At 32.3% G+C, this 25034-nt stretch overlaps 1 protein-coding gene across 1 annotated transcript in view; it reads left to right on the forward strand.

Annotated features, from left to right (window-relative positions):
* Nbeal1 (neurobeachin like 1) overlaps positions 1 to 25034 on the forward strand; it is a 195151-nt gene that overhangs the window by 118515 nt on the left and 51602 nt on the right. The window contains exons 29-36 of the mRNA XM_026405354.2: positions 291 to 466; positions 1362 to 1515; positions 1803 to 1931; positions 5496 to 5801; positions 5893 to 6042; positions 13462 to 13619; positions 15938 to 16062; positions 21718 to 21844. Coding sequence (XP_026261139.2) covers positions 291 to 466; positions 1362 to 1515; positions 1803 to 1931; positions 5496 to 5801; positions 5893 to 6042; positions 13462 to 13619; positions 15938 to 16062; positions 21718 to 21844 — 1325 coding nt within the window. The remainder of the gene's footprint in view (positions 1 to 290; positions 467 to 1361; positions 1516 to 1802; positions 1932 to 5495; positions 5802 to 5892; positions 6043 to 13461; positions 13620 to 15937; positions 16063 to 21717; positions 21845 to 25034) is intronic.

Raw genomic sequence — 25034 nt, forward strand, 5'->3', positions numbered from 1 at the left:
GAAGTCTGGAAGTCACTAGATTGTGTATTTCTTTTTGTGGTGCTGGGAATCATACTCAGGGCCTCCTGCATGCTAAGCAAGCACTCTACCACTGAGCTGCATCCCCAACCCTATGTCTTAAGGACAAAGCTGTGTCTATACAACTTGAATCTCCAGGGACTACTGAAGTTCCAGGTTCAAGGCATTTTAAAAACATGTTACACAATTTGTCAGTATATGTAATGATGCTTATGAAGTGCTGTAACACTTCCTTTCTCCAATAATTTAATATTACTTTATCATTTTTATAGAGATGTGAGGAGGAGCTTCTTCAGTTGGTGACAGATATTTTAAGTTATGTTTTGTGTAAGGGACTAGAAAAGTCTGATGATGATACTTGGACTGAACGGGGACAAGTATTTTCAGCACTAACTAAACCAGGAATATCCAATGAGCTACTTCGACCATCAGATGAAATAAAACTAATGTAAGCATTCAGTTAGTTTTTTTTTTTATTTTAACCCTCCTTTAGTAGTAGATATGAGTCTAAAATAACACTCAGTATTCATTATTCAATATTCATAGGGGGGAAAGGAAGAAACCATATTCAATTTCCTTTCCTATCTTTTACCATTCTTGTAGAATCTAGAGAGAAATACAAAACTATCTAATGTGAGAATACTTAAATCTTTTGTAGATTGAGTTTTAAATGATTTTACTTTTTTTGTTTAAATTGTTTTCTGTAGAATCTCAGGACTTGATTCGTTTAAAATGAGCTTGTCCAAATTTAAATGTTTGCATGCTAAAGAACAAAGCAGTGTTTTCATAAAAATTTCTCTGAAATATTTAGTGTTCCTTGTAGATGACAGGACTTTGTAGCAATAGCACACTAGGAAGAGTTTCCTCTTTATTTTTCTTAGATCCTCTCTAAGACATAATAAAGCTTTCTTCCCTAACTTTCCCAATATCTAGTTGTTATAGAAACTATTTTAAATATCTTATAGAGACTGGAATGTGAAATTATTTTGTTGGCCTTTTTATAGACAAGCAAAATAGGTAACTGACTTTTAATATTAAGTGTATTAAAGGCAGATACTCCAAACATTAAAAAGTTCCTTCTTTATTGTTAAATTACATCTACAGGAATATCCAGTGAATTACTTTGATCATCAGATGAAATAAAATGAACGTAATGTTACAATGTTTTCTTAAAAAATATTTTTAATTGTATATGGACACATTACGTTTATTTTATATATTTATTTTTATGTGGTACTGAGGATCTAACCCAGTGCCTCACCCATGCAAGGCAAGTGCACCACCACTCAGCTACAACCCCAGCTCCTTACAATGGTTTTAAGAGGACTTTGTTTTACATTTAGTTTACTACAGAAGATGTTAGAGTGGGCGGTCACAGAAAACAGAGAAACAAAAACTAATTCAGTAACTGCTGAAAATGCCTTCCGACTCATGATGATCATACAGGACTTTCTGCAGTCAGAGGGACTAGTTAACTCAAGCATGTGGACTGAGAAGGTTGGTAATAGCTCTTTGAAATTATATTTTGGGTAGTTAAGGATTATTCAAAGAAAGAAATTTTTCATCTCCTCTTTTTAGAGCATTAAATGCAGTAAGCAGGGACTAGATATGATGAACTGTCACAGATTTTGTTAAATATTACTAGTATGATTATTTTGGCTTTTACCAGATGTATATTGGACTAGTTTTCAAATATTTATGATTTGTGTTAGTGTTTAGAAAAACACACTATCAGTAAATTAAAAACTGAATGCTTTTATTTTTCAAATTTTCTTTTATGATAGCTTTTAGAGGATATCATGCTGCTCTTTGACTCTCTGTCAGTCTGGTATTCTCAGAATCCAGCGTGGGTAAAGCTCTCTCAAATTCAGATTCAGATGCTTCTGGAATTCATTGGAAGGGGCAGTTTGCAGGTTTGTCAATTCTTTTATATTATTTTCTATACTTGGATGTGGTATAGTTATTTCTGTAATACTAAATGATAATGCCTTTTCAGTACTCTGTTTTATTAGTTCAAAAAATATTCATAAGTTCATTTGAAATTTCAATTTTGTGAGATTGGAAAGGAGCTTGAAATGTAGTTAATTGACTATTTCTTCCTCATATTTATGACTCCATATAATTTTAAGGTTTCCTTTTATAGGATTTACTCATACCTTATATTAAAAGTATTGTTCATATCATCTACATTTAGTGTAGCTTGCAACGTCCTAGACAGTCTGCATAGATTATGTTTACATATGTATATGTATATATTACACACACAGTTTAGTGCTTACATTTTTAAAATTTTTGTTTGTTTGTTTTTAGTTGTAGATGGACACAGTATTATTTAAGGTTGCCCTATTTTTACCATAATCTTCCTGGTGTAGTGGCGCACACCTGTAATCCAGTCAACTAGTGAGTTAGATCTTAAGGATTACAAGTTTGAGGTCAGCTTCAGCAACTTAACAAAACCCTGTCTCAAAATAAAATGGATAGAAGGCCTCTGGTTTTGATCCCAGTACCAAGGAAAAAGAGACCACTATCTGATAATTATATTTTTTAGTGAATACTTCCTTCTGATCATAAGTATAACACATGCTTATTGGAGAATAAACACAACAGCATAAAGAGGAAAAAACTAAATTATTCAACATTCCATACCTTAAGAGAAAACACTATTAATGTTATAGTATATATTTCCTTCCTGTTGTATAGTTTTCTATGAATATCTTTTTTATATTATCAAAATTGTCATTTTTTTGGGTATTTTGAGTTCTTTTTCTTTCTCTTACTATTATATAAACTAATATTTCTCTGTTAGTTTATTAAATAGTTTATCCCCCCTCTTCTTCATGAAAGTATCATATTCACTGTAGAATTTCATTATTTGGCAGAAAAACTAAACAGGAAAATGGGTATTAAGACACATGATGGTGGGGCTGGGTTGTGGCTCACTGGTAGTGTGCTTGCCTAGCATGTGTGAGGCCCTGGGTTTGATCCTCAGCACCACATTAAAATACATAAAAAAATAAAGATATTGTGACCAACTACAATGAAAAAATATTTTAAAAAAGACATGTGATGATAAAAGTTTGAATTGTACAGTTTTAAAGTACTATTTGAAAGTACACAAACTAAGAACGTTAAAAAATAATTTCTTCTTTGTCTATTAATCCTACTGATACTATATCCTATGATAATCTAACTACTGCAATCCTTATACACTTTTATGTTCATCATAGTATCTTTTTTTTTCTTCCACCAGAAATAGAACAAGGATAGTTTTTTTGTCCTTTTTATTAATATTAGCCTAATGATTGTCCAAGCAGTTGCAGCTAACATGCAAGGTACTTATTTATTTTAGATGTTAGAACTATTTTTTTTGTTGTTGTTTTACATGTAGTTACCTTTGGTGTTTTTTTATTTGATGGCATTACCCTGGGCAAAATGTCTGTTTCTGTAGTTCACCATTAAATATCCAGTGCCTTCTCTTCCTAGGAGCTCTATAAATACTTGCTCAATATGCAAACAAGTATAGCACTTACAGATGAGGCTAATCCTATCTACCAGTAGTTAGTTGTCTCAAATATTTCTCAATAGCCTGCTGCTTAATTTTACTCTTTCAGATATAAAAGTGCAATTATGTGAGGCTGTGCATTTTAAAGAATAGGACCAAAATATTAGTGTTATGAGATTTTGTATAAAAACCAAGATTTCCCAGCTTATCTCCAAAGTAGGATTATGTGGCTATTCATTTAGATACAGAATATAATCTCTACTTAGATTCCCTGTTTTTCCAGTTTTTTTTTTTTTTTTTTTAAACTCAGTGATTCTCATACCTGGCTGCACATGAAATCACCTAGAGAAGCTTTTTAAAAATACCTATGTAAGGCATCACCCATAGTAATTCATTCAATATTTTTTGTAATTTCTCAGGTGACACTAATGTGCTTTATAATGTGGGCCAGAGGAACATGTATGTATGTGGTATGTGTATATCCAAAATTAAGGCCAAGGAAATTATCTGGTACTTATTCAAAGTACCTTAATACTTTTAAATAAATGTATAAATGTAGAGCTGTTGAGTGCCATGATATTCATTTAAAAGCAAAGCACTTGATATTCAACTTTTTATGTGTATAGTATTTTTAAAAGCACTTGATAAAAAAAGTTATTGTTAATACCAAATATTAATATCCAGCAAATACTGATCTAATACTGAATATTAACATATGTTTCCTGGATGTAGGGATTTTATCACTTATTTTATATTTTTTTATGTATTATATATATATATATATATATAGGAATTAAGTTTCTTTAGATTCAAAGACTAAATTGGGGATGGGGGATATGAGGAGGATAGTGGAGCTTCACTTTTGTAGTAGAGAAGTTAAAGCTTTGAACCGTCTTAGAAATTATTTCTTCCAGTGCTATTTGCTTTGTTAATATTTGCATGGAAATACTGCCTGTAGTCTCTTATTACCTTGTCCTGCAAAGATCTGTTGGTACTAATAAGACTAGCTTTTGGCACAAAAATAATCTTGAAGTGCTATCTGATTCTCAAAATTTCTTATTTTCTTTTGTTCTTCTTTACATTGGAGATAATAATTGAAAATAAGGTTATGGAGTTAAGGGAAAAGGAGGCACAGTTATGTAATTTTTCCTGCTTTGAAATCTTAGATCTTAGAATTAAGAATTCCATAGTTTAGATGAGTTTAAGCCTTCAGTCAGAACTCTGGTTCCACCTGTTTGCCATTCTTACCGCACTGCTCTTAAGCTTGTCTTAAGCTGGCTTCCCTTTTGAACACAAAATGGCTGTCAATAACAATTGGGCATGTATGCTACCTCATTCATAACCTGAGAAAGACAGTATTTCCTGAAGTCTTTGTTGGTAAGAGAGTTCTCCATGAGTGTCTTGTGTTTCAGCATATCATGTGAGTAGAGTCTCTGGCTGTCCATATAAACTTCTTTTTGAGAATGTTTGCATAGTGAACAACTGTGGAAGTTTGAGGTCATGTTTCTTTGTAGAGCAAAAGTCAGGTTTGTTTACTGCCTGATATAATACAGGTAATCTCTCTCTCCATAGCAAAGATCAAATAAGCTGACAGCCCAGTTTAAAAGATTCAGGTTCCTTGAGCTTGATGCTCCTCTCCAAACTACCACTACTCTATGTGCAGTTATCATCTAGTCTTTTTTGTGTCTCATGTTGGGGATTGTGATTTCAGGAACCGTCCAAATGCTGATACTGTCCTTATTACTATTGCTGGAGATATTTGTCCGTAAATAAGAATCTTTATTTTGTATGTTAACATCTATGAAAATGTAGCAGGACTAGTTGTTAGCTTAGAAGTAAGATAATATCTTAGATCTCACAATTTTTTGACAGTTATTATATAAAAGTTCTGCATTTGCAGAGTGAGGTAGAAACTTTACTCTCACTAAATGTCTACTTTAGTCTGTCCTTTCTTATCTAACCTGTTTTCTTCCAGGTTTGTGCAATGGCATCAGCTAAGCTAAATACCCTTCTTCAAACCAAAGTGATTGAAAATCAGGATGAAGCATGTTACATTTTAGGGAAGCTGGAAAATGTTCTCAGTCAGTCAATCAAGGAACAGACTGAAATCTACTCATTTCTGATTCCCCTTGTCCGAACTCTGGTTTCCAAAATTTATGAACTTCTCTTCATGAATTTGCACCTGCCTTCTTTACCTTTCACCAATGGTAGTTCCTCATTTTTTGAAGATTTTCAAGAATATTGCAGTTCAAATGAATGGCAAGTTTACATTGAAAAATATGTAAGTTTTCTCTTTTTTGAGCAAGATTGCTTTATTGATTTATCAGTTTTACAGAATGTATACAAATTCTGTATGTTTTTTTTTAAATAAGATTATACCTTATATGAAGCAGTATGAAGCTCATACATTTTATGATGGTCATGAGAACATGGCACTTTACTGGAAGAATTGTTATGAAGCCCTAATGGTAAATATGCATAAACGAGACCGGGAAGGAGGAGAAAGCAAGCTCAAGTTTCAGGTAAAATTTATTAAATGTTATGGATTGGATATGAAGTGTCCCTGAAAAGCTCCTGTTAATGCAGGAATGTTCTGAGGTAAATGATTATATTATGAGAGCTGTGACCTAATCAGTCCATCCTACTTTGAATGGAGTGACCCCATGGTGACTAAGTAGGTGGGGCCAGACTGGTTTAATTGGGTCATTATGGGTGTGCCCTGGAAGTGTGCCTCTACACTCACTGCAGCCCTTCTCCCTCCTTTCTCTGTTTCCTGACCCTGTCATGAGCTGAGCAGCTTTCTTCCACTGGGCCCTTCCCTTGTGATGTGCTACCTCACCTCAAGCCCAGAGTAACAAAGGCTATCTTGTGAACTGAGACCTCTAAAACCATGAACCCCAAATAAACTTTTCCTCCTCTCAGAGATTCTTGTTGGGTGTTTTTGTCACAGTGACCATAAAGCTAAAACAATGTTTTAATGTTTAGTTTTCTGTGTTTATTCTAAGCATTTAATATGCACATGAGTGTAATATCAAATCTGAAATTTGAAAACAAGTAATAGCCTGTTTGTCTTTACCAGTAAAACTGATAAAATTTCTAGCCAGAAGCAAAAAAAAAAAAAAAAAAAAAAAACAGCTAGTCAATAATAATTGAAATAATAGTGAAGCATATAATGATCTTGTAGAAAATCTTTTAAATTGAAAGTCCTCAGTAGATACTAGAGGAGGCAGGGTGCACATCAGGGCTTAGTGGGATATTTAAAGCACTGTATATTTATATTAAAAAATTAAGTTTGTACCTTAAGAAACTAGAAAAAGAAAAAGGGAAGTATTTTAAACCTGTAACAAGCAGAGATAAGAAACTAACAAAGAAGAGAAATCCATGAAATTTAAAAGAGAAAAGCAATAGAAAAAAACAATGAAACCAAAATCTAACTTTTAAAATTAATAGTAAAGCCAGGTGCAGTGGCTCACAAATGTAATCCCAGTGATTCAAAAGTCTGAGGCAGGCAGATCGCAGGTTTGAAGCCAGCCTCAGCAATGCAACTTAGGCTCTGTTTCAAAATAAAAATTTAAAACACCTAGAGGTATAGTTCAGTGGTGGTGTACCCCTAAGTTAAATGCCCAGCATCACAAAACAAAACAATACCCCCTATTAAAAGAACCAGTAAAACTGATAAAATTTCTAGCCAGAAGCAAAAAAAGAAAAAGAAAAAAGAAAAATTACTTATATCAGGAATAAAAAATGCATTATTATCACTGATTCCACTGATGTTAATATGTTAAAATGGGACTGCTGCAAACTGCTCTATGTCCATAAGTTTGACAAATTGGATTAATGAATTTCTTGACAGATACAGAATTTAGAACTTATTTAAAAATAAGTAGAGAGTTTGCATAGTTAAAGAAATTAAATATAGTTAAATCTTTCACAAGGGAAAATACTGGGCCATTTGTCTCAATGGTAAATTCTTTTTTCTTTTTAATTTTATTTAGTTTTTGACCTAATTAGTTATACATGGCAGTAGAATGCATTTTGACATAATGCATATCATACATAAATGGAGTATAACTTCTCATTCTTGCACATGATGTAGAGTTGCACAGGTCATGTAATCATATATGTACATAGGGTAATAATGTCTAATGGCAATTTTAATTTAATGGAGATATTATACAAATTCCTTATAGTCTCTTCTGCAAATTGAAGAGCAAGAATACTTGCTAACTCATTTTATGAGGACAATGTTGCTGTTATTTTGAAAACATGCAAAAACAAGACAAGAAAATTACAGACCAGTAACCCTCAGGAACATAAGTGTAAACCAAATCCAGCTGTACACATAACATCACAACAAAGTGGAGATTATTCTGGGAATGTAAGGCTGGTTCAGTATTTGTAAATCAATCAATATAGGTGACCACATTAATAGACATGTCAAGAAAAACTAAATTATATCAGTTGCAGAAAAAGCTCAACAAAATTTAACATCCACTTATGATCAAAACTAGGAATAGGGGTTGGGGTTGTGGCTCAGTGGTAGAGTGCTTGCCTAGCACATGTGAGGCACCACATAAAAAATAAATAAACAAATAAAATAAAGGTATTTGTCTATTATAACTAAAATAATTATTTTAAAAAGCCAGGAATAGTGAAGAACTATCTCAATCTCTACAAAAATTCTACAGCTAGCTTCATATTTAGAGATGAAAAATTGAGGGCTTTCCCTTCACATAGGGAACCTAGGTAGTAATAATGTCCACTCTTCTTACATGTAGTCACTATTTTAGAAAAGATTATAAAAGGCACTCACATAAAACTGTTTACCAAAACAACTATTTGCAGATAGCATGGTTCTCTATGTAGAAAATCCCAAGGAATCTGTTTTTTTTTAACAACCTTTTATGAGTTTAGCAGGATTATAGGATATAAAATCAGAATATGAAACTTACTCATATTTCCATTTATGAGAAATGAACAATTAGAAACAGAATTTTTTTAAAGAATACTGTTTACAATAGCTTTGAAAGAATAAAATACTTAGGTGTCAATGTAAGAAACTAGATTTAATGCAGTACTTTTTAAAATGTTAGGAAGTTTCTCTGTGCTTAAAGACAGATTCTAAAATTTGAAAAGACATAGGAATTTTGGAAAAGAAGAAAAAATTAGGGGACTGATGCTACTATTTTAAGATGTATTTTAAGTTCACTGATCAAAACAGTGTGATATTGACACAAGAATACACACATAAACCCATAGAATAAATAGAAAAATATAGAAATCGAGACATATATAGGTTTATGTAAAATTTGAGAAAGTTGTAACAGGAATCCAGTGGAGAATGAACATTCTTTTCAACAAATGATCCTGGAACAATTGGATATCTGTAGTTTTTGTTGTGTTATTTTTTTCATTTTTCATAGAAACACCAGACTTTCACTTCATATTATAACTCCAATGGATTATACAGTTAAATGTGAAATCAATAAGATCATACCTGACAAGCTTCATAAATTATTGTAAAAGGAGCCACAGAAAAAGAATAAGTGTGACCTAGAGTCATAGAGTTCCTATATAAAACACCAAAGACATAACACATAAGAGACAAATATTTATGAACTAAACTTAATCAAAATTAAAAACTTTTCTTGTTGTAAGATGCTATTAAAGAGTAAGTAAACAGTCCATGTACTAGGAGAAAATATTTGCAAATAAATTATGGACAAAGGATTTATGTCCAGAGTAAAAATAAAGAATCTACAAAATTACCTATAAAAAATACAATTAATAAATTGACAAAATAATTTAAAATTACTCTTCAACAAAGAAGAAATATAAATGTCAAACGCATGAAAAGATGTTTAAATCAATATGTGTTGTAATAGCTACAATTAAACATACAAATAACACCAAGTGTAAAAACCTATGTAACTCATTTTTCAAGAGTAATTATGAGCTGGCTGATATGTTACATTCCTGTACTCTTAGTGACTTAGGAGGCTGAGGCAGGAGGATTGCAAGTTTAAGGCCAGCCTGGGCAACTTAGTAAGACCCTGTCTTGAAATTTAAAAACTGAAATAAAAATTTAAAAAGGGCTGGGTATGTAGTACATTGGTAGAGTATCCTTGGGTTCAATCCCCACTACCTCAAACAAATAAATAAAAAGATTAATTATGAAAAAGAAGAGGGAATGGTATCAATTTCTGAAATGAAAAAAGAGCATTTGTATGATATTTTTGCTAGGTTGTCAGCTTTATTTTCCTTTCAGTACTATTTGTTTTAATCAGTTGTCTGTTACTGTGACAGAACACCTGAGATAAAGATGAAAGGTTTATTTTGGCTCATTGTTTTAGTAGTTTCAGTCCATGATCTCTTAACACGGTTACTTTGCCTGTAGAGACATGGAGGAGGACATTTGTTCACCTCCTAGCAGCCAGGAAGCAAAAAAGAGAGAAGAAGGGGCTGAGACTCTGGCATTCCCTTCAAGAGCACTCACCCAGTGGCCTAAGTTCCCTCTACCAGGCACCACATCTTAAAGGTCCCATCACCTTCCCAATAGTGCCACCACCTGGCAACCATGCCTTTATCACATGACCTTTGAGGGCATTTAGGATCCCAACCATAGTATTTTTTTGACACTATGTATTTCAAGTGCCTCAAGTGTGTCGTAGCCAATAATTATAACTGAATGTAGCTTTAGAAGGTATAAGAAAAAGAATTGTTTACTGATATTGGGATATCCCTGGTACGTTTATTCATTCATACATACAAATTATTTTTTCTTTTTAAATATTTTTAGTTGTAGATGGACACAATACCTTTATTTAGTTATTTATATGTGGTGCTGAGGATCAAACCCAGTGCCTCACACATGCTAGGCAAGTACTCTACTACTGAGCTACAACCCCGTCCCCTACAAATTATTTCTTTAAATATTAAGGGCTGGGGTTGTGGCTCAATGGGAGAATACTTGCCTAGCATGTGTGAGGTACTGGGTTCAATTCTCAGCACCACATATAAATATATGAATAAAATAAAGATCCATCAACGTCTAAAAAAAAAAAAAAGTTAAGGTCTTTCCCACTGATGATCTTCATGCCAATAGCTGTAACACCTATGCTATGGGTTGACCTTTGCTCCAAAGCTCCCTCTGCGCTGTTGCTACCTGCTGCCCAAGTAGCTGGGTGTAGCCTTGAGGGCACTTGCTAGTTCAGATGCACAGTGGATTCTGAGTCATAGCTGTGGCTGCTTGGAAGGCTGCAGTATCTAGAGCAAACTGAACACATCGTCTACTACAGGTACAAAGATGGAGATCCAGCCAACAGCAGCACTCTATGTTAAGCATAAAAGTTTGCTTTGAGAAGAGTTGGTTGGTTAAGGTAGCATAGGATGCATTGAAAAATAAAGAAATGTATAATCAAAAAACTGATGATATAAATAAATGGGAAAATTTTTGCATTGTTTTTACTGCCTTGAAAAGAGTAATATTTTCCAATCCATTTTTCTTTCTTTCTCACCCATCATCTATTTGAGGGGGTAGAGTTTGAATATCTGACTTATGGTACCAGCTTTCATACATAATAGCTGGATAATCATGGAAGCAAAACTCGTAATCCCTCTAGCTCCAGTTTCCATATCTATAAAACAAGGAGTTTGGACCAGATTAATGCTCCATTTTTTCTGGTTATAAAAGTAAAATATATTGATAAAAAATGTTGAAAATTTAAAAAAGAAAATGAAAGAATTCATAATATGACTTAGTTGCTATCTTTTTAATATTTTGGAGTACTATTTTGTGATCTTTTTTCCCCTTTTGTGGCTGGTATGTGTGTTTAAACAGAGAAGTGACCTTGTTCTATTTGAGATCTTTTATCCTTCTTACTCATTATTACCATTTCCTTATATCATAATATTATTCCTAATTTTCTTATTACCAAATGAAAATTATCATTCCATAAAATAAGTATAAAAATATTTGTAATTTCATCACTGTTAACATTTTGGTTTGTATCTTTCCTGTATTTTTATGTATGTGTCTTATGTTTGCACATCCTCCTCTGTACTTTGTCATCTCTAGGTTACTTATAATACCTAATACAATGTAAATGTTATTTCAGCAGTTGTTATACTTTTGTGTTGCTTAGGGGGTAATGACAAGAAGAAATCTGTACATGTTTGATATAGATGCATTTGTTTTCCTAAATATTTTTAATCCACGTTTGGTTGAATCTATGGAAACAGAACCCATAGAAAAAAAGGACTGTATTTATCTTCCTGTACCATTATATGACTACATAGTATTCTATTGTATGAGATATTTATTTCCCATTGTTGAACCTTATTTTCCCTTTTTACATTATTATTATATAGTATTGAACATTTGTATAGTTATGTTTTTGTGTTTTCCCTAAGATAGGTAGAAATAATAGTACGTAGTACTTATCATAAATAATGTTAAATTGCCCTGACAGATGTTCTACCATTTTATATTCTCATCAACATTTTCCCTATAATTTTACCTTTAGTTTTCTACAAACACCTATTAGGAATATCCATATGTGCTTTAACTTTAAAACTCTGATGAAATTGATGTGTGATTTTCATGGAGCTATCCTGACTTCCTCAATTTTCTCAGAAATGATCTGTTTTAAAATTTGATAGTATTATAGCCCAGATCATTGATTTTCTACATATCAAGTAACAGTTACATTAACAATATATTAATAATAGCTGCAATTTATTGAGGAAGATTTATTTTTCTGGCATTTATTAAGCACTTTAGATCTTCATCTTTCTCATGATAGTTATGGTCAACCTCCTTTAACAGATTAGGACATTTTCCCCCAGAAAATTAGTTAGGACAAAATAAAGATTGAGATAAGAAAATTTGGGACTGGGGTTGTGGCTCAGAGGAAAAGCACTCACCTAGCATGCATGAGGCTTTGGATTCAATCCTCAGCACCACATAAAAATAAAGTAAGGATATTGTGTCCACCTACAACTAAAAATAAATGTTTTTTTTAAGAAAAGAGAATTAGCTTAGAGTAGTAACTAAAATTTATACTCATATCTAACTCCAGGGCTTATATTTTTAACTGTGTACTGCTATACTGCCTAAATGTTTGTTCTTTAACTGTTCGTTTTAATGTAATTCAGTATTGATTTGCTTGAAACAAATTAATGCTGTATTATAGATCCTAATAGATGAGTGTCATCTTGTGATAAACTGTTTTACCACTATCTCTTAGAAAACTATAAAAATTTTAAATTCAGGGATTAAAGATACATTTTAGTAGAAATTATTGTCAGTCTTTTTTACCCTGAAAACTGGAATAAGTATATAAATTCATTTGCTAGCAAGGATGCTGTCCAGAGAGTTGCTAACAAATGTCTTTTCTCATTATGAAAGACTTACCTATTGTCTTTGGGATTGACTTTTGGGCCATTGGAATGTGATTATAATTCTTGCATCTCCTTCCTTATAAATAAAAAGATATCAAAGGAAAACTATTTCACCTGATAGTAGAAGGTTAATTAACCCAATTTTAAAAATCCCTTGTTGACACACTTTCCATGTTTGAAGTTCTTTACATGTTTATTGCTAGAGGTTGTTTTTTAAGTTAAAAAAATAAATGTATGTTAGCTAGAATTATCATATTTCATCAAAGAATATTATTATAATAGAATAATAAAAACATGTAGGTCACCAACTTCTTTCTCATATTATGTGATTTCTTTTTAAAATATTTTTAGTTGTTGATGTACCTTTATTTTTTATTTATTTATATGTGGTGCTGAGGATTGAACCCAGTGCCTCACACATGCTAAGAAAGTGCTCTGCCACTGAGCCACAACCCCACCCATATTATGTGATTTTATTGGTCAAGTTGACAATATTGTAAATTGTGATTCAAAGCGCTTTTTTATTGCCATTCTTCTAGGAGTTTTTCGTGGAACCATTTAATCGAAAAACACGCCAGGAGAACTTGCGGTATAATAATATGCTTAAACAACTAAGCAGTCAACAGTTAGCCTGTCTTAGACACTGGAAGGCAGTGCGACTCTATCTTACATGTGAAAGGGGACCTTGGGCTGAAAGGTAGGATTATAAAATGTATTAATTTTCATTCCAATTTGTATGTTTCTAAAAAAAAAAACTTATTTTTGTGAATTAGGTTTGGAATGATTAGAGGTTTGTGTGTATGTTTTTTGTTGTTGTTGTTGTTATGCAGTTATTTATCTTCCTTTATCCTGTGATAAAAGCTGTATTACAGGACATTCAATTCAGTGTTGAGCCAGTTTACTTCTGTCTTTCTGACTACCTTTTTGAGCTAGGGTTAATGGTGCTATGTGTTTGAATAGTTTACAGTTTATTTTGTTGATCTAAGTCACTTCTGTTTTACTGTGTTATCATTTTTGCAGTGCTTTTTTAAATGTGGTAAAATACATTTAAAATAAATTTACCATTTGAAAATATACAATTTGGTGACATTAAATTCATTTATAATGTTGAGCAATCATCACCACTGTCTTGCTTTAGAATGTTTTCATCACTCCTAAAAGGAAACTTGACACCTATCCTTGACAACTACCAGCCTTCTTTTTATCTTTATTTGCTTCTTCCAAAAATTTCGTGTAAATGGAATTATACAATATGTGGTCTTTTGTGTCCTTCTTTTTTCACTTAGCATAATATCTTTCTTTATATCACAGCATATATCAGTACTTTTTTCTTTTATGGCCAAATAATATTTCATTGTATGGATATACCACCCTTTAATTATCTACTCATTGGTCAATGGGCATTTGGCTGTTTCCCACTTTGGAGGTATTATAATTAGTGCTACCAGAATAATTGTTTAAAAGTGTTTTTAATCCTTTTGGGTATATACCCTACAAGGGGAATTTCTGGATCATACAATTCTGTGATTAAATTACTAAGAAATTGCCAAATAGTTTTCCACATCAGCTGTATCATTTTATGTTCCTACTGGCAATGTATGAGGTTTCCAGTTTCTCCACATCCTAATCAATACTTGTCATTTTCTGATTTTTTTTTATGGCTCTCCTAGTGGGTGTGAAATGTTATGATTTTGCTTTCCCTTTTCCTAGTGATCTTGAGCATCTTTCTTGTACTTTTTGGCCAATTATATATATTCTTTGAAGAAATTCTACTAGATTGTTAAGCTCATTTTTAAAATTGGGTTATTTTATTTTTTTGGTGACTTGTCAGAATTTCTTTCATTTATATATTCATTTATATTTTTATTTACATATATATTTTTGCAAGAACTGGGGATTGAACCCTCAGGGATGTTCTAACATGAAGCAACATCCCAGTTCCCCTGCTCCTGTTATTTTTTTACTTTAAGACAAAGTCTTGTTAAGTTTCCCAGGCTATCCTCAAACTTGCGGTCCTTCTTCCTCAGCCTCCTGTGTATCTAGGATTATAGGTGTGTACCACCATGCCCAGCTCTGTATACATAGACTTAATAACAGATTCTTTTTTTTTTTTAGTTGTATATGGACCTTTATTTTATTTTTTTGTATGTGTTGCTGAGAATCAAACCTAGTGCCTCATACATCTAGGCAAGTACTCTTCCACTCAGTTACAATCTCAACCGTTAATAACAGATTTTTATCAGATAGATTATTCATAAATATGTAGATTATCTTTTCACATTTTTGATAGTGATCTTTGTTTAAAAAAATGTGTTTTAGTAGTTGTAGATGGACAGCATGCCTTTATTTTATTTATTTTGATGTGGTGCTGAGGTTCGAACCCAGTGCCTCAGTCATGCAAGGCAAGCACTCTGCTACTGAGCTACAGCCCCAGCCCCTTGATAGTGGTCTTTGATGTACAAAAATTAATTTTGATGAAGTCCAAATTATCTAATTTTTCCTTTTTTTGCATGTTTTTGGTGTCATCTAAGAAACCATTCCTAAGTCCAAGGTCATGAAAATTTATCCCTGTTTTCTTTGATAGTTTTAGCTCTTGTATTCAGATCTTTTATCCATTTGTAATTTTATTATTTTTTTGTAGTAAAATTATTTTATTTTTAAAATGGTGTTTGGAAATATAAACCCTTTTATAGTCAATTAAGAACTTTCACTCAACAGAGAAAGTAAGGTATCAGGCTGTCATTCTGAAAGTCCCTGTTCCTCTTATTTCTGCTACTGGTAAACTTCATGGCATCTTAGGCAAATAGTTGAGCCTCTTAGGTTCTTCTTTTATTAAGTATAGATAAACAAATTTAATTCTCTCATGGTTGGTTGGATTAAATTAGATACACTTTTTTATAAAATGGTACTAAGCCAAATGTAAAGTATTCGATGTTTTCTTATAGTGCTTTAGTCAACCCATCTTAGTAAGTCAAAGCTAAATAATTTTACTTGTTTGCTTATGAATATTTTTAGGAAACAGAATCCAATTCACTGGAAACTAGCTAATGTGGAAAATTATTCCCGAATGAGACTTAAACTGGTGCCAAATTACAATTTCAAAACTCATGAGGAAGCTAGTGCCTTGAGAGATAATTTAGGTAAGTTCCAGTGACTGTTAATTATTTGTTGAATGCAGGGTGTTGGTGGGCTGATTATTATTGCTTTATTCATTATTTTTAAAATATTTACTTATGAAAGAAGGATGGCATTTTATAATCGATATATAAATGTTTGTATGAGTTCAATACAGTTATATTTGGCCTAAATCTAAGTTAACATCATATTTCCATTTATTGTAATTTCTCAAAGAAAAAACAGTTATAAATATAAAAGTATACTTCAAATCAATTGGTATGTGTCTTATAATGAAACAATGTCCTTTTCCCTTAGAGAACTTAATGTTAATTATGATTAGAATTCTTAGCAATCTTTTAGGCCTTTCCATTATAAACTTTGTTTATAAAAACAAAGTATTTTTAAAGAACTCTAGACTCTTCACATCTTAGATGAGCCAATGCCTTCTTCTAGAGCAAAGTACATTAACATATTTAACCTAGCAGTATTTCAAAACAGTTTAAGAGGTTTCTACTACTTTTTAGGAAGCCCTCCCTTTCCAACCATCTCACTTGTCATTTCTCTTCTTTTGGGGAATAGATCTGTGAAATACCCCAGAATATTGTTTGTGAAGTCATTCAGAGTCATATGTATACTAAACTGTAGTTATTTTACCATCTTGTATTCAATGAATAGGTTATAGATGAAATGAGTGCCAATTTTTAGATCTTATTTTTTTTAAGTTATTTATTTTTTAGGTATAGTTGGACACAATGCCTTTATTTTATTTACTTATTTTTATGTGATGCTAAGGATCGAACCCAGGGCCTCGCATGTGCTTGGTGAGCACTCTACCGCTGAGCTACAACCCCATCCCCAAGATCTTATTTTTTTGATTTAACATATTAGCCAATACATTTGATACTTTAAATTAATCAAGGAAGTCATGATGCCCATCATTGTTTTACATTCTCAAATAAGGCAGCTATGATGATTTTCCTTAATGCAAAATATTATCCCTATCCATAATACAAACACTGACTTCCATTACATCTTACATAGCAGCAATTATTTGTTGCTTATCTCTCTCACTATCCTGAGTCTAATGTTCTTTATCTAGTTCTTAAAATTTAAATATCTTTCTCATATAGCAGATATTTTTTGGTGAATAATTTCAATCTAGAAATTGTTTAAATAGTGGTATTTAATTCTCTCTTTCCTTCTCCCCTTCTCTTTTGTACATATATACAGATATAATTTTATGTCCCTTCTTCTTGGTCTCAGTTGTTTTATCTGTTTGTCTGTCTGTCTGTCTATCTATCTATCTGGTGGGAGTTGAATACAGGGCCTCAAGCATACCAGGCAAGCATACTGCTGAGCTACATACCCAACCCTCTCAGTTGTTTTAAGTCCAGGAAAACAAATTTATTTTTCCACCTCAGTTTTTCTCAATACCTATTTAAAAAATTTACTCCAGGTATAATCTGTACTGAAGAAAATAATTTACATATTTCATTGTGAAACTGGAAATAGTAGATCAAACACAATAATAAAAAAATAGCAGTATCGGTCTCTGTAAAGTTCCCTCAAGCACATATATTTCAGAATTAACTATAAATGTTTCACTTACCTTTTTGTCTATGTAAGTATTTTGATTACTTATATATTTGATTCATACTGTTCTTTTTTAAAAATACTTTTCTTGTTTTGTTTCACTTAACCTCAGTACTGCTTTGTAAGCAACTCATTGCAATTATACAGAATAGTGATTACAGTATGGATTTTTCTACTAAATTAACCAATATTTACATATTTTTTTGATTGAAAATCCATTATGAATTGCAAAAAGATGATTTGTGAAGTGTGTTTTGAAACATAGACACTTGTAAACTATGGAATTTGAGTATTCAAAAAGAAAATATATTATTAAGGTATAATTAAAAATAATTTGGTTTAAGGGGTTGGGGTTGTGGCTTAGTGGTAGAGCACTCGCCTACCATGCGTGAGGCCCTGGGTTTGATTCTAAGCACCACATATAAGTAAATAAAATAAAGGTATTTTTTCCACCTACAACTAAAAAAAAAAATTAAAAAAATAATTTGATTTAAGAAAAACAATTTTTTTGTTCCTACATCTTCATTAGACTTACCCTTTTTACAAAAAAATTTATTATTTTAATTAGCTGTATGAGACAGAATGCATTTTGATTCATTGTATACAATTGCAGCACAACTTTACATTTCTATGGTTGTAAATGATGTAGTGTCACACCATATGTGCAGTCATACATGTACCCAGGGTAGTGATGTCCATCTCATTCCACCATCTTTCCTGCCTCCGTGCTCCCTCCTTCACCTCCCTCCCCTTTGCCAAATCAAAGTTCCTCCATTTTCCCATGCCTCCCCTTTCCTCATTATGGATCAGTATCCACTTATCAGAGAGAACATTTGGCCTTTGGTGTTTTGGGATTGGCTTACTTCACTTAGCATGATATTCTCCAACTCCATCCATTTACCTGCAAATGCCATAATTTTATTCTCTTTTATTGCTGAGTAATATTCCATTGTGTATATATACCACAGTTTTTTTAAATCCATTCATCTATTGAAGGGCATCTAATTTGCTTCCAGTATGGCTATTATGAATTGAGCTGCTATGAATATTGATGTGGCTGCATTACTATAGTATACTGAGTTTAAGTCCTTTGGGTATAGACAGAGGAGTGGGATAGCTGGGTCAAATGGTGGTTCCATTCCAAATCTTCTAAGGAATCTCCATATTGCTTTCCATATTGGTTGCATCAATTTGCAGTTCCACCAATAATGTATGAGTGTGCCTTTTCCCCCACATCCTTGCCAACACTTATTGTTGACTGTATTCTTGATAGCTGCCATTCTGACTGGTGTGAGATGAAATCTTAGAGTAGTTTTGATTTGCATTTCTCTATTTGCTAGAGATGTTAAACATTTTTTCATATATTTGTTGGTCGAATGTATATCTTCTAAGAAGTATATGCTCAGTTCCTTAGCCCATTTATTGATTGGGTTGTTTGCTTTTTTGGTATTATGTTTTTTGTATTTTTGAATTCTTTATGTATCCTGGAGGTTAGTGCTCTATTTGACATGTGTGTGGCAAAAATTTCCTCCCAAAGTGTGGGCTCTCTGTTCACCTCATTGATTGTTTCTTTTGCTGAGAAGATTTTTAGTTTGAGTCCATCCCATTTATTAATTCTTGATTTTATTTCTTGTGCTTTAGGAGTCTTGTTAAGGAAGTTGGGGCCTAATCCGACATGATGAAGATTTGGGCCTACTTTTAGATTTGCCCTTTTCTGATTGCCAAGTTCACATTTTTAGTCCTTACAATGCTTCTATTTTCTCTGAAATATTTAGTAGTTATCCTCCTCTGTAAGTATATTCCTTTCTTAGCTGTGCTGCTTACCCTTTACTTTTCATCTTTTTTTTAGTTGTAGATGAACACAATAACTTTATTTTAGTTATTTATTTTTATATGCATCTTGATTCATTGTACACAATTGCAGCACAACTTTTTATTTCTATGGTTGTACACAATGTAGTGTCATACCATCTGTGCAGTATAGATCAGTGTTTCTAAATGCCTATGAAGATACCTCTTCCACAGCTTCCATATGACATCTAAAACCAAATTTTCTTTATTCATTTGTATATTCCTTCTCCTAGAGCCTGTTTCTCTTCTGTCTTGTAACAAGTTTCAGTGTCTCCATATATTAGTTGTTCAAATTAAAATAATTAATGTTCTCTGTGAATCTATTTGCATCTGTCTTAATCCCCTGCATATAATAGCTCTTTAAGTACCTTATTCATAGATTATAGCTCTTATATATCTTTGAATGTTTTTCCTAGTTTCATTCCCTTTTGTATAAGTTTCCCAACTGGCCTCCTTGCTGTACTTCCTCTACCAGTATTTCGTCAGATTTTCAATTTATGCTCCTAATGAAATAGTGTCATTTATCTACATAAGATCAGTTCTCTGTTTGTATCAGACTGTCTCGACCTTGTGTTTGTTTTGTTTTTATTGGAAATTTTGACATATATTACATTTCATGAAAAAATGTATACAGTAGAAATAGTTATAAACGTATTCTAGGAAGATTATGTACCATGTAGTAAAAGGTGTGATCAAAGCAGATTTACCCAGAAAAATGCAACTCCACATTAGGTTGATGCATTTTGTCTCTCTGAGCAATAATACCACTTGAGAAGAGGGAATTTATCATCCTTTATAGTGTTTTATTATTTCTTATTTGCAATGTATGTTAGTATGAATTATTTTAATTTTACATAAATAGAATATCTTTATTTATACTTAAATACATAACTTTTTCACTCCTACCTTTAAATTATATATGTATATAACTATATATATATATTTATATAATGAATGTATGTATATAATTTGTTATTACTGTTCTCTTCATGCCAATCAGATTGTTAAGAGATAAATGTAATAATAGCTATCTTATTTTATATTTAATGCATACCAGGTATTTTATATGTACTACCTTTCGTATTTATAACAACCCTATGATGCATTCTTCATTTCACATTTAAGAAAACACAGAGTCAGAGGAGTCATAAGGCTATAAATGGTAGATCAGAATTTGAATGTAGATGTACCACCTCACAGCTCATGTTCTTACGGTATACTAGCCCTGCCTTCCTACAAAATGTTTAGTTTATAAAATATGTTATACTTACTGTGTGTGTAAAAGGACAAGACTGGTGCTTCTTAATGGTCACTTCAAGTCTGAAGGAAAATGAATATTCCTTCGGGATAACTCCTGGGATTTATTTAAAAAGGATAAGACTGTCAACAGTGATATAACTTTCCTATATATGTATGAATATGTGCGTGTGTGTGTGTGTGTGTGTGTGTGTGTGAGAGAGAGAGAGAGAGAGAGAGAGATAGAGAGAAAGAGAGATTTATCTATTAAATCCCATGTGCTCCAGAAAGTAACACTTCAGGTTTTAATAATTTCTTAGTATTTCTTTAGTGTAAATGTGTAATAAAATAGTTCTATTACATTAATATAGTAAGAGTGATTGTTTTTTTTTACTTAATCATTGACATGCTTTAGAATTAAGGTATAGTTAATGGAGTAGTGTCAGTCATGTACATAAAATTGGTTCTTTGTACATATTAGAGTACTTGACCTATTTGTGAATCAAATCATAATAGCTACTGTATTTTTAAAACATTTATTCCTTTTGCCACTTGTTTAATAATAATAATTTTATAATCATCATCAAATATCATATTCTAAATCAAAGTACTTTCCTATAACACATATTTTTGGATTAAGAGATTATAGAAGGACCAGGGCTGGAGTTGTGGCCCAGCGGTAGAGCACTCGCCTGGCATATACAAGGCACTGGGTTTAATCCTCAGCACTATATAAAAATAAATAAATAAAATGAAAGTATTGTGAAAAGAAAAAAAAATTATAGAAGGACCAAAATACTATTTTTTATTTTATGTTTAATAAATATTTTGTGTTTCGGGGCTGGGGATGTGGTCACATGGTAGCACGCTTACCTAGCATGCGTGAGGCATTAGGTTTGATTCTCGGCATCACATAAAAATAAAATAAAGATATTGTGTCCACCTAAAACTAAAAAATAAATATTTAATAAATAAATAAATATTTTGTGTTTAAACAGGTGTCCAACACTCACAGCCTTCCAGCGATTCATTGCTTTTGGAAGTAGTGAAACAAGTTAAGGTTAGTGATATGGAAGAAGATAAATTAGAACTTCTTGAAGAGGACATAACAGCAAGAATAAATATGTATGTATAAGTACTTGAAAGAATTTGAAATGATTTTATTCTAAGAAATGGGATTGCAAAACTGAATTTGCTTGAAATTCTAATCATGTATTTCTTTTTTTAAAAAAGAGAGAGAGAGAGAATTTTTAATATTTATTTATTTTTTTTTTAGTTTTGGGCAGACACAACATCTTTGTTTGTATGTGGTGCTGAGGACTGAACCCAGGCCACACGCACGCCAGGCACATTCGACACCGCTTGAGCCACATCCCCAGCCCTCTAATCATGTATTTCTACCGTCCAATAGTTAACACTATATTAACTGTTATTATCTGAGCTTACTGAGATTATAGAGTTAGGTTTCTTATAATTGGATCACTTGGAACTCAACCTAAAATATTTTTGAACTGGGGCTGGGGTTGTGGTTCAACGGTAAAGCACTTGCCTAGCACGTGAGAGGTGCTGGGTTCTATCATCAGCACCACATAAAAATAAATAAATAAAGGTATTAAAATTTTTTTTTGAACCAAAAGGAAATGAAAACAATATATGAAATGTGTGAGATGTAGCTAAACTGTGTTTTGGTAGAAATGTGCAGCAGAAGGGCTGAGGATGTAGTTCAGTGGCAGAGTGCTTGATTAGCATGCATAGAGCTCTGGGTTTGATCCCCAGTACTGCCAAAAGAAATAAGAAATATACAACATAAAATGTAAGTGCAGAAGAAAAATATATAGATAAAATAAATTGGTGGAAAAGAAAGCAAAAAAAGATTTTTTTAAAAAAGAAACACCTGTTTATTTAAAAATAAGCTTAGAGGGCTGGGTTGTGCTCAATGGTAGAGCACTTGCCTAGCATGTATGAGACACTGGATTTGATCCTCAGCATCACATAAAAAAACAAATAAATAAAATAAAGGTATTGTATCCATTAAAAAAATAAATAAATACATCTAGAGCAGAAAAACATAAACCTCTAGCCAGGTTGATTAGGAATAAGGGGAACACAGCATAAATTGCCAGTATCGAAATGAAAGAAGAGATATTGCTACAAATATAAAAGTAATTAAAAAAGAATAATAATGCAACTTTATGCCAGTAAACTTGGCAATTTAAATGTATAGATTTGGGCTGGGGATGTGGCTCAAGCGGTAGCGCGCTCGCCTGGTATGCGTGCGACCCGGGTTCGATCCTCAGCACCACATACCAACAAAGATGTTGTGTCTGCCGAGAACTAAAAAATAAATATTAAAAAAAAAAATTCTTTCTCTCTCTCTCTCTCTCCTCTCTCTCTCTTTAAAAAAAAAAATAAATAAAAAAAAATAAAAAAAAATAAATGTATAGATTTAATATATATTTAATAGAGCACCTTAAAGAAGAAATTGATGACCTAAATACCTTAAGTCATATTTAAAAAATTTTAATATATAAATATAAAATATTAATTTCTCCTTCATGTTACTGTTGTTATGTATTTTAGACTTATATTTTCCATGTAATCACCAGTCTTGTGTCCTTGGGTTGTATGTATTTAGTTACCATCTGATGTCATTTATTTTCTTTCAGCCTGAAGGTCTTCCTTTAGTATTTCTTAAAGAAAGGTCTGATAGCCACAAATTCTCTTAGTTTTTGTTACCCCTAGAAGTCATTGTGTTCACTTTTTGGCTTTTTTTTGTTGTTATTTTTATTTTTTTAAATTCCTGGAGCCATACAGTCTGTAGTCTGCATGCAGCATGTTTAAACAAAGGGCACTGATTTTCTTCTACCTATTAAATATGGATGATTTGCATCTTTTTTTTTGAATTTTAATATTTATTTATTTTTTAGTTTTCGGCGCACACAACATCTTTGTTTGTATGTGGTGCTGAGGATGGAACCCGGACCGCTTGCATGCCAGGCGAGCGAGCGTGTTACTGCTTGAGCCACATCCCCAGCCCTTGTTGAAATTTTTCATTTGTTGTTTTTTCCCTTCAAGGCAGGGTCTCACTGTGTTTGCCCAGGCTGGTCTCAAACTTGGGATCCTTTGCCTCAGTCTACTGAGTAGCTGGGATTACACATCTCTCTTGACTCCTTTTTAAAATCAATTTATACTTCATCTAACCTAAAATTTACTATTGTGAAATATATGTTTCACTGATTTCTTAATATTCACTAGGTTGTGCAGCCATCTCTGCAATCTAATTACAGAACATTTTTATCATCCCAAAAGGAAATCTTGTACCTTTTCATAGTATAGCCATTCAGATGGTTTGAAATAGTATCTCATTTGCATTTCCCTAATGCCTAATGTTGGCGAACATTTTTTCATGTGTTTATTGTATGCTAATATGTCTTCTTTGGTGAGGTGTCTATGCAAATCTTTTGCCAATTTTAAAATTGTATTATTTTGTCTTTTTTATTATTGAGTTCTAAGGGTTGTTTATTTATGCTAGATACAAGCCCCTTATCAGATGTATGATTTGCAAATATTTTCTTCCATTGGATGGTTGTCTTTCACTTTATTTTTTTAAGTATACATGCATATATATTCCACACACACACACCCCTTTCAGATAGGGTCTTGTCATGGTACACAAGCTGGTCTCAAACCACTCCTGGCCTAAAGCCATCTTCCAGCCTCATCCTCCCAAGTAGTTAGGAGAACTACAAGCACACACCACTGTACTAGGCTGTCAGTTTCTTAATAATGTCCTTTGTAGAGAGTCTAATTTTTTGTTTTGTTTTGTTTTCATAATTACTTTACTGACATACTGAATAGAAAATCTTAATACAAAGAAGAAATACATGCCAGGTTAAACAGAAATGGTAGTCATCCTGGCTGGTAATTAAATGAATTTGTTTTAATACATAATAGTAAGTTTGAGAAGTCTAATTTTGATGAAGTGATTTATTGTTTTCTTTGGTTTCTTAGGCTTTTAGTGACATATGTAGTAAATCCTTGCCTAATCTAAAGTCATTCAGGTTTAGTCGTGTGGTTTAAGAGCTTTGTTTTTTTATTCTTACATACATAGATTGTGAGTTTCATAGATTTTGAGTTTACTTGTATATAATGTGATTTCAGGGTCCAAATTCACATTTTTGCATGTGATTGTCTAGGTGTCCCAGAACCATTGCCTTCATTAATTATGGATGCTTTTACTAGATATGAAATTCTTGTAAGATTTTTTTCTCAGCAGTTTGAATACCTCACTTCTGGCATGAATTTACTTGATGTC

Source organism: Urocitellus parryii, chromosome 1, assembly GCF_045843805.1.
Source record: "Urocitellus parryii isolate mUroPar1 chromosome 1, mUroPar1.hap1, whole genome shotgun sequence".
NCBI classification, from domain to species: Eukaryota; Metazoa; Chordata; class Mammalia; order Rodentia; family Sciuridae; genus Urocitellus; species Urocitellus parryii.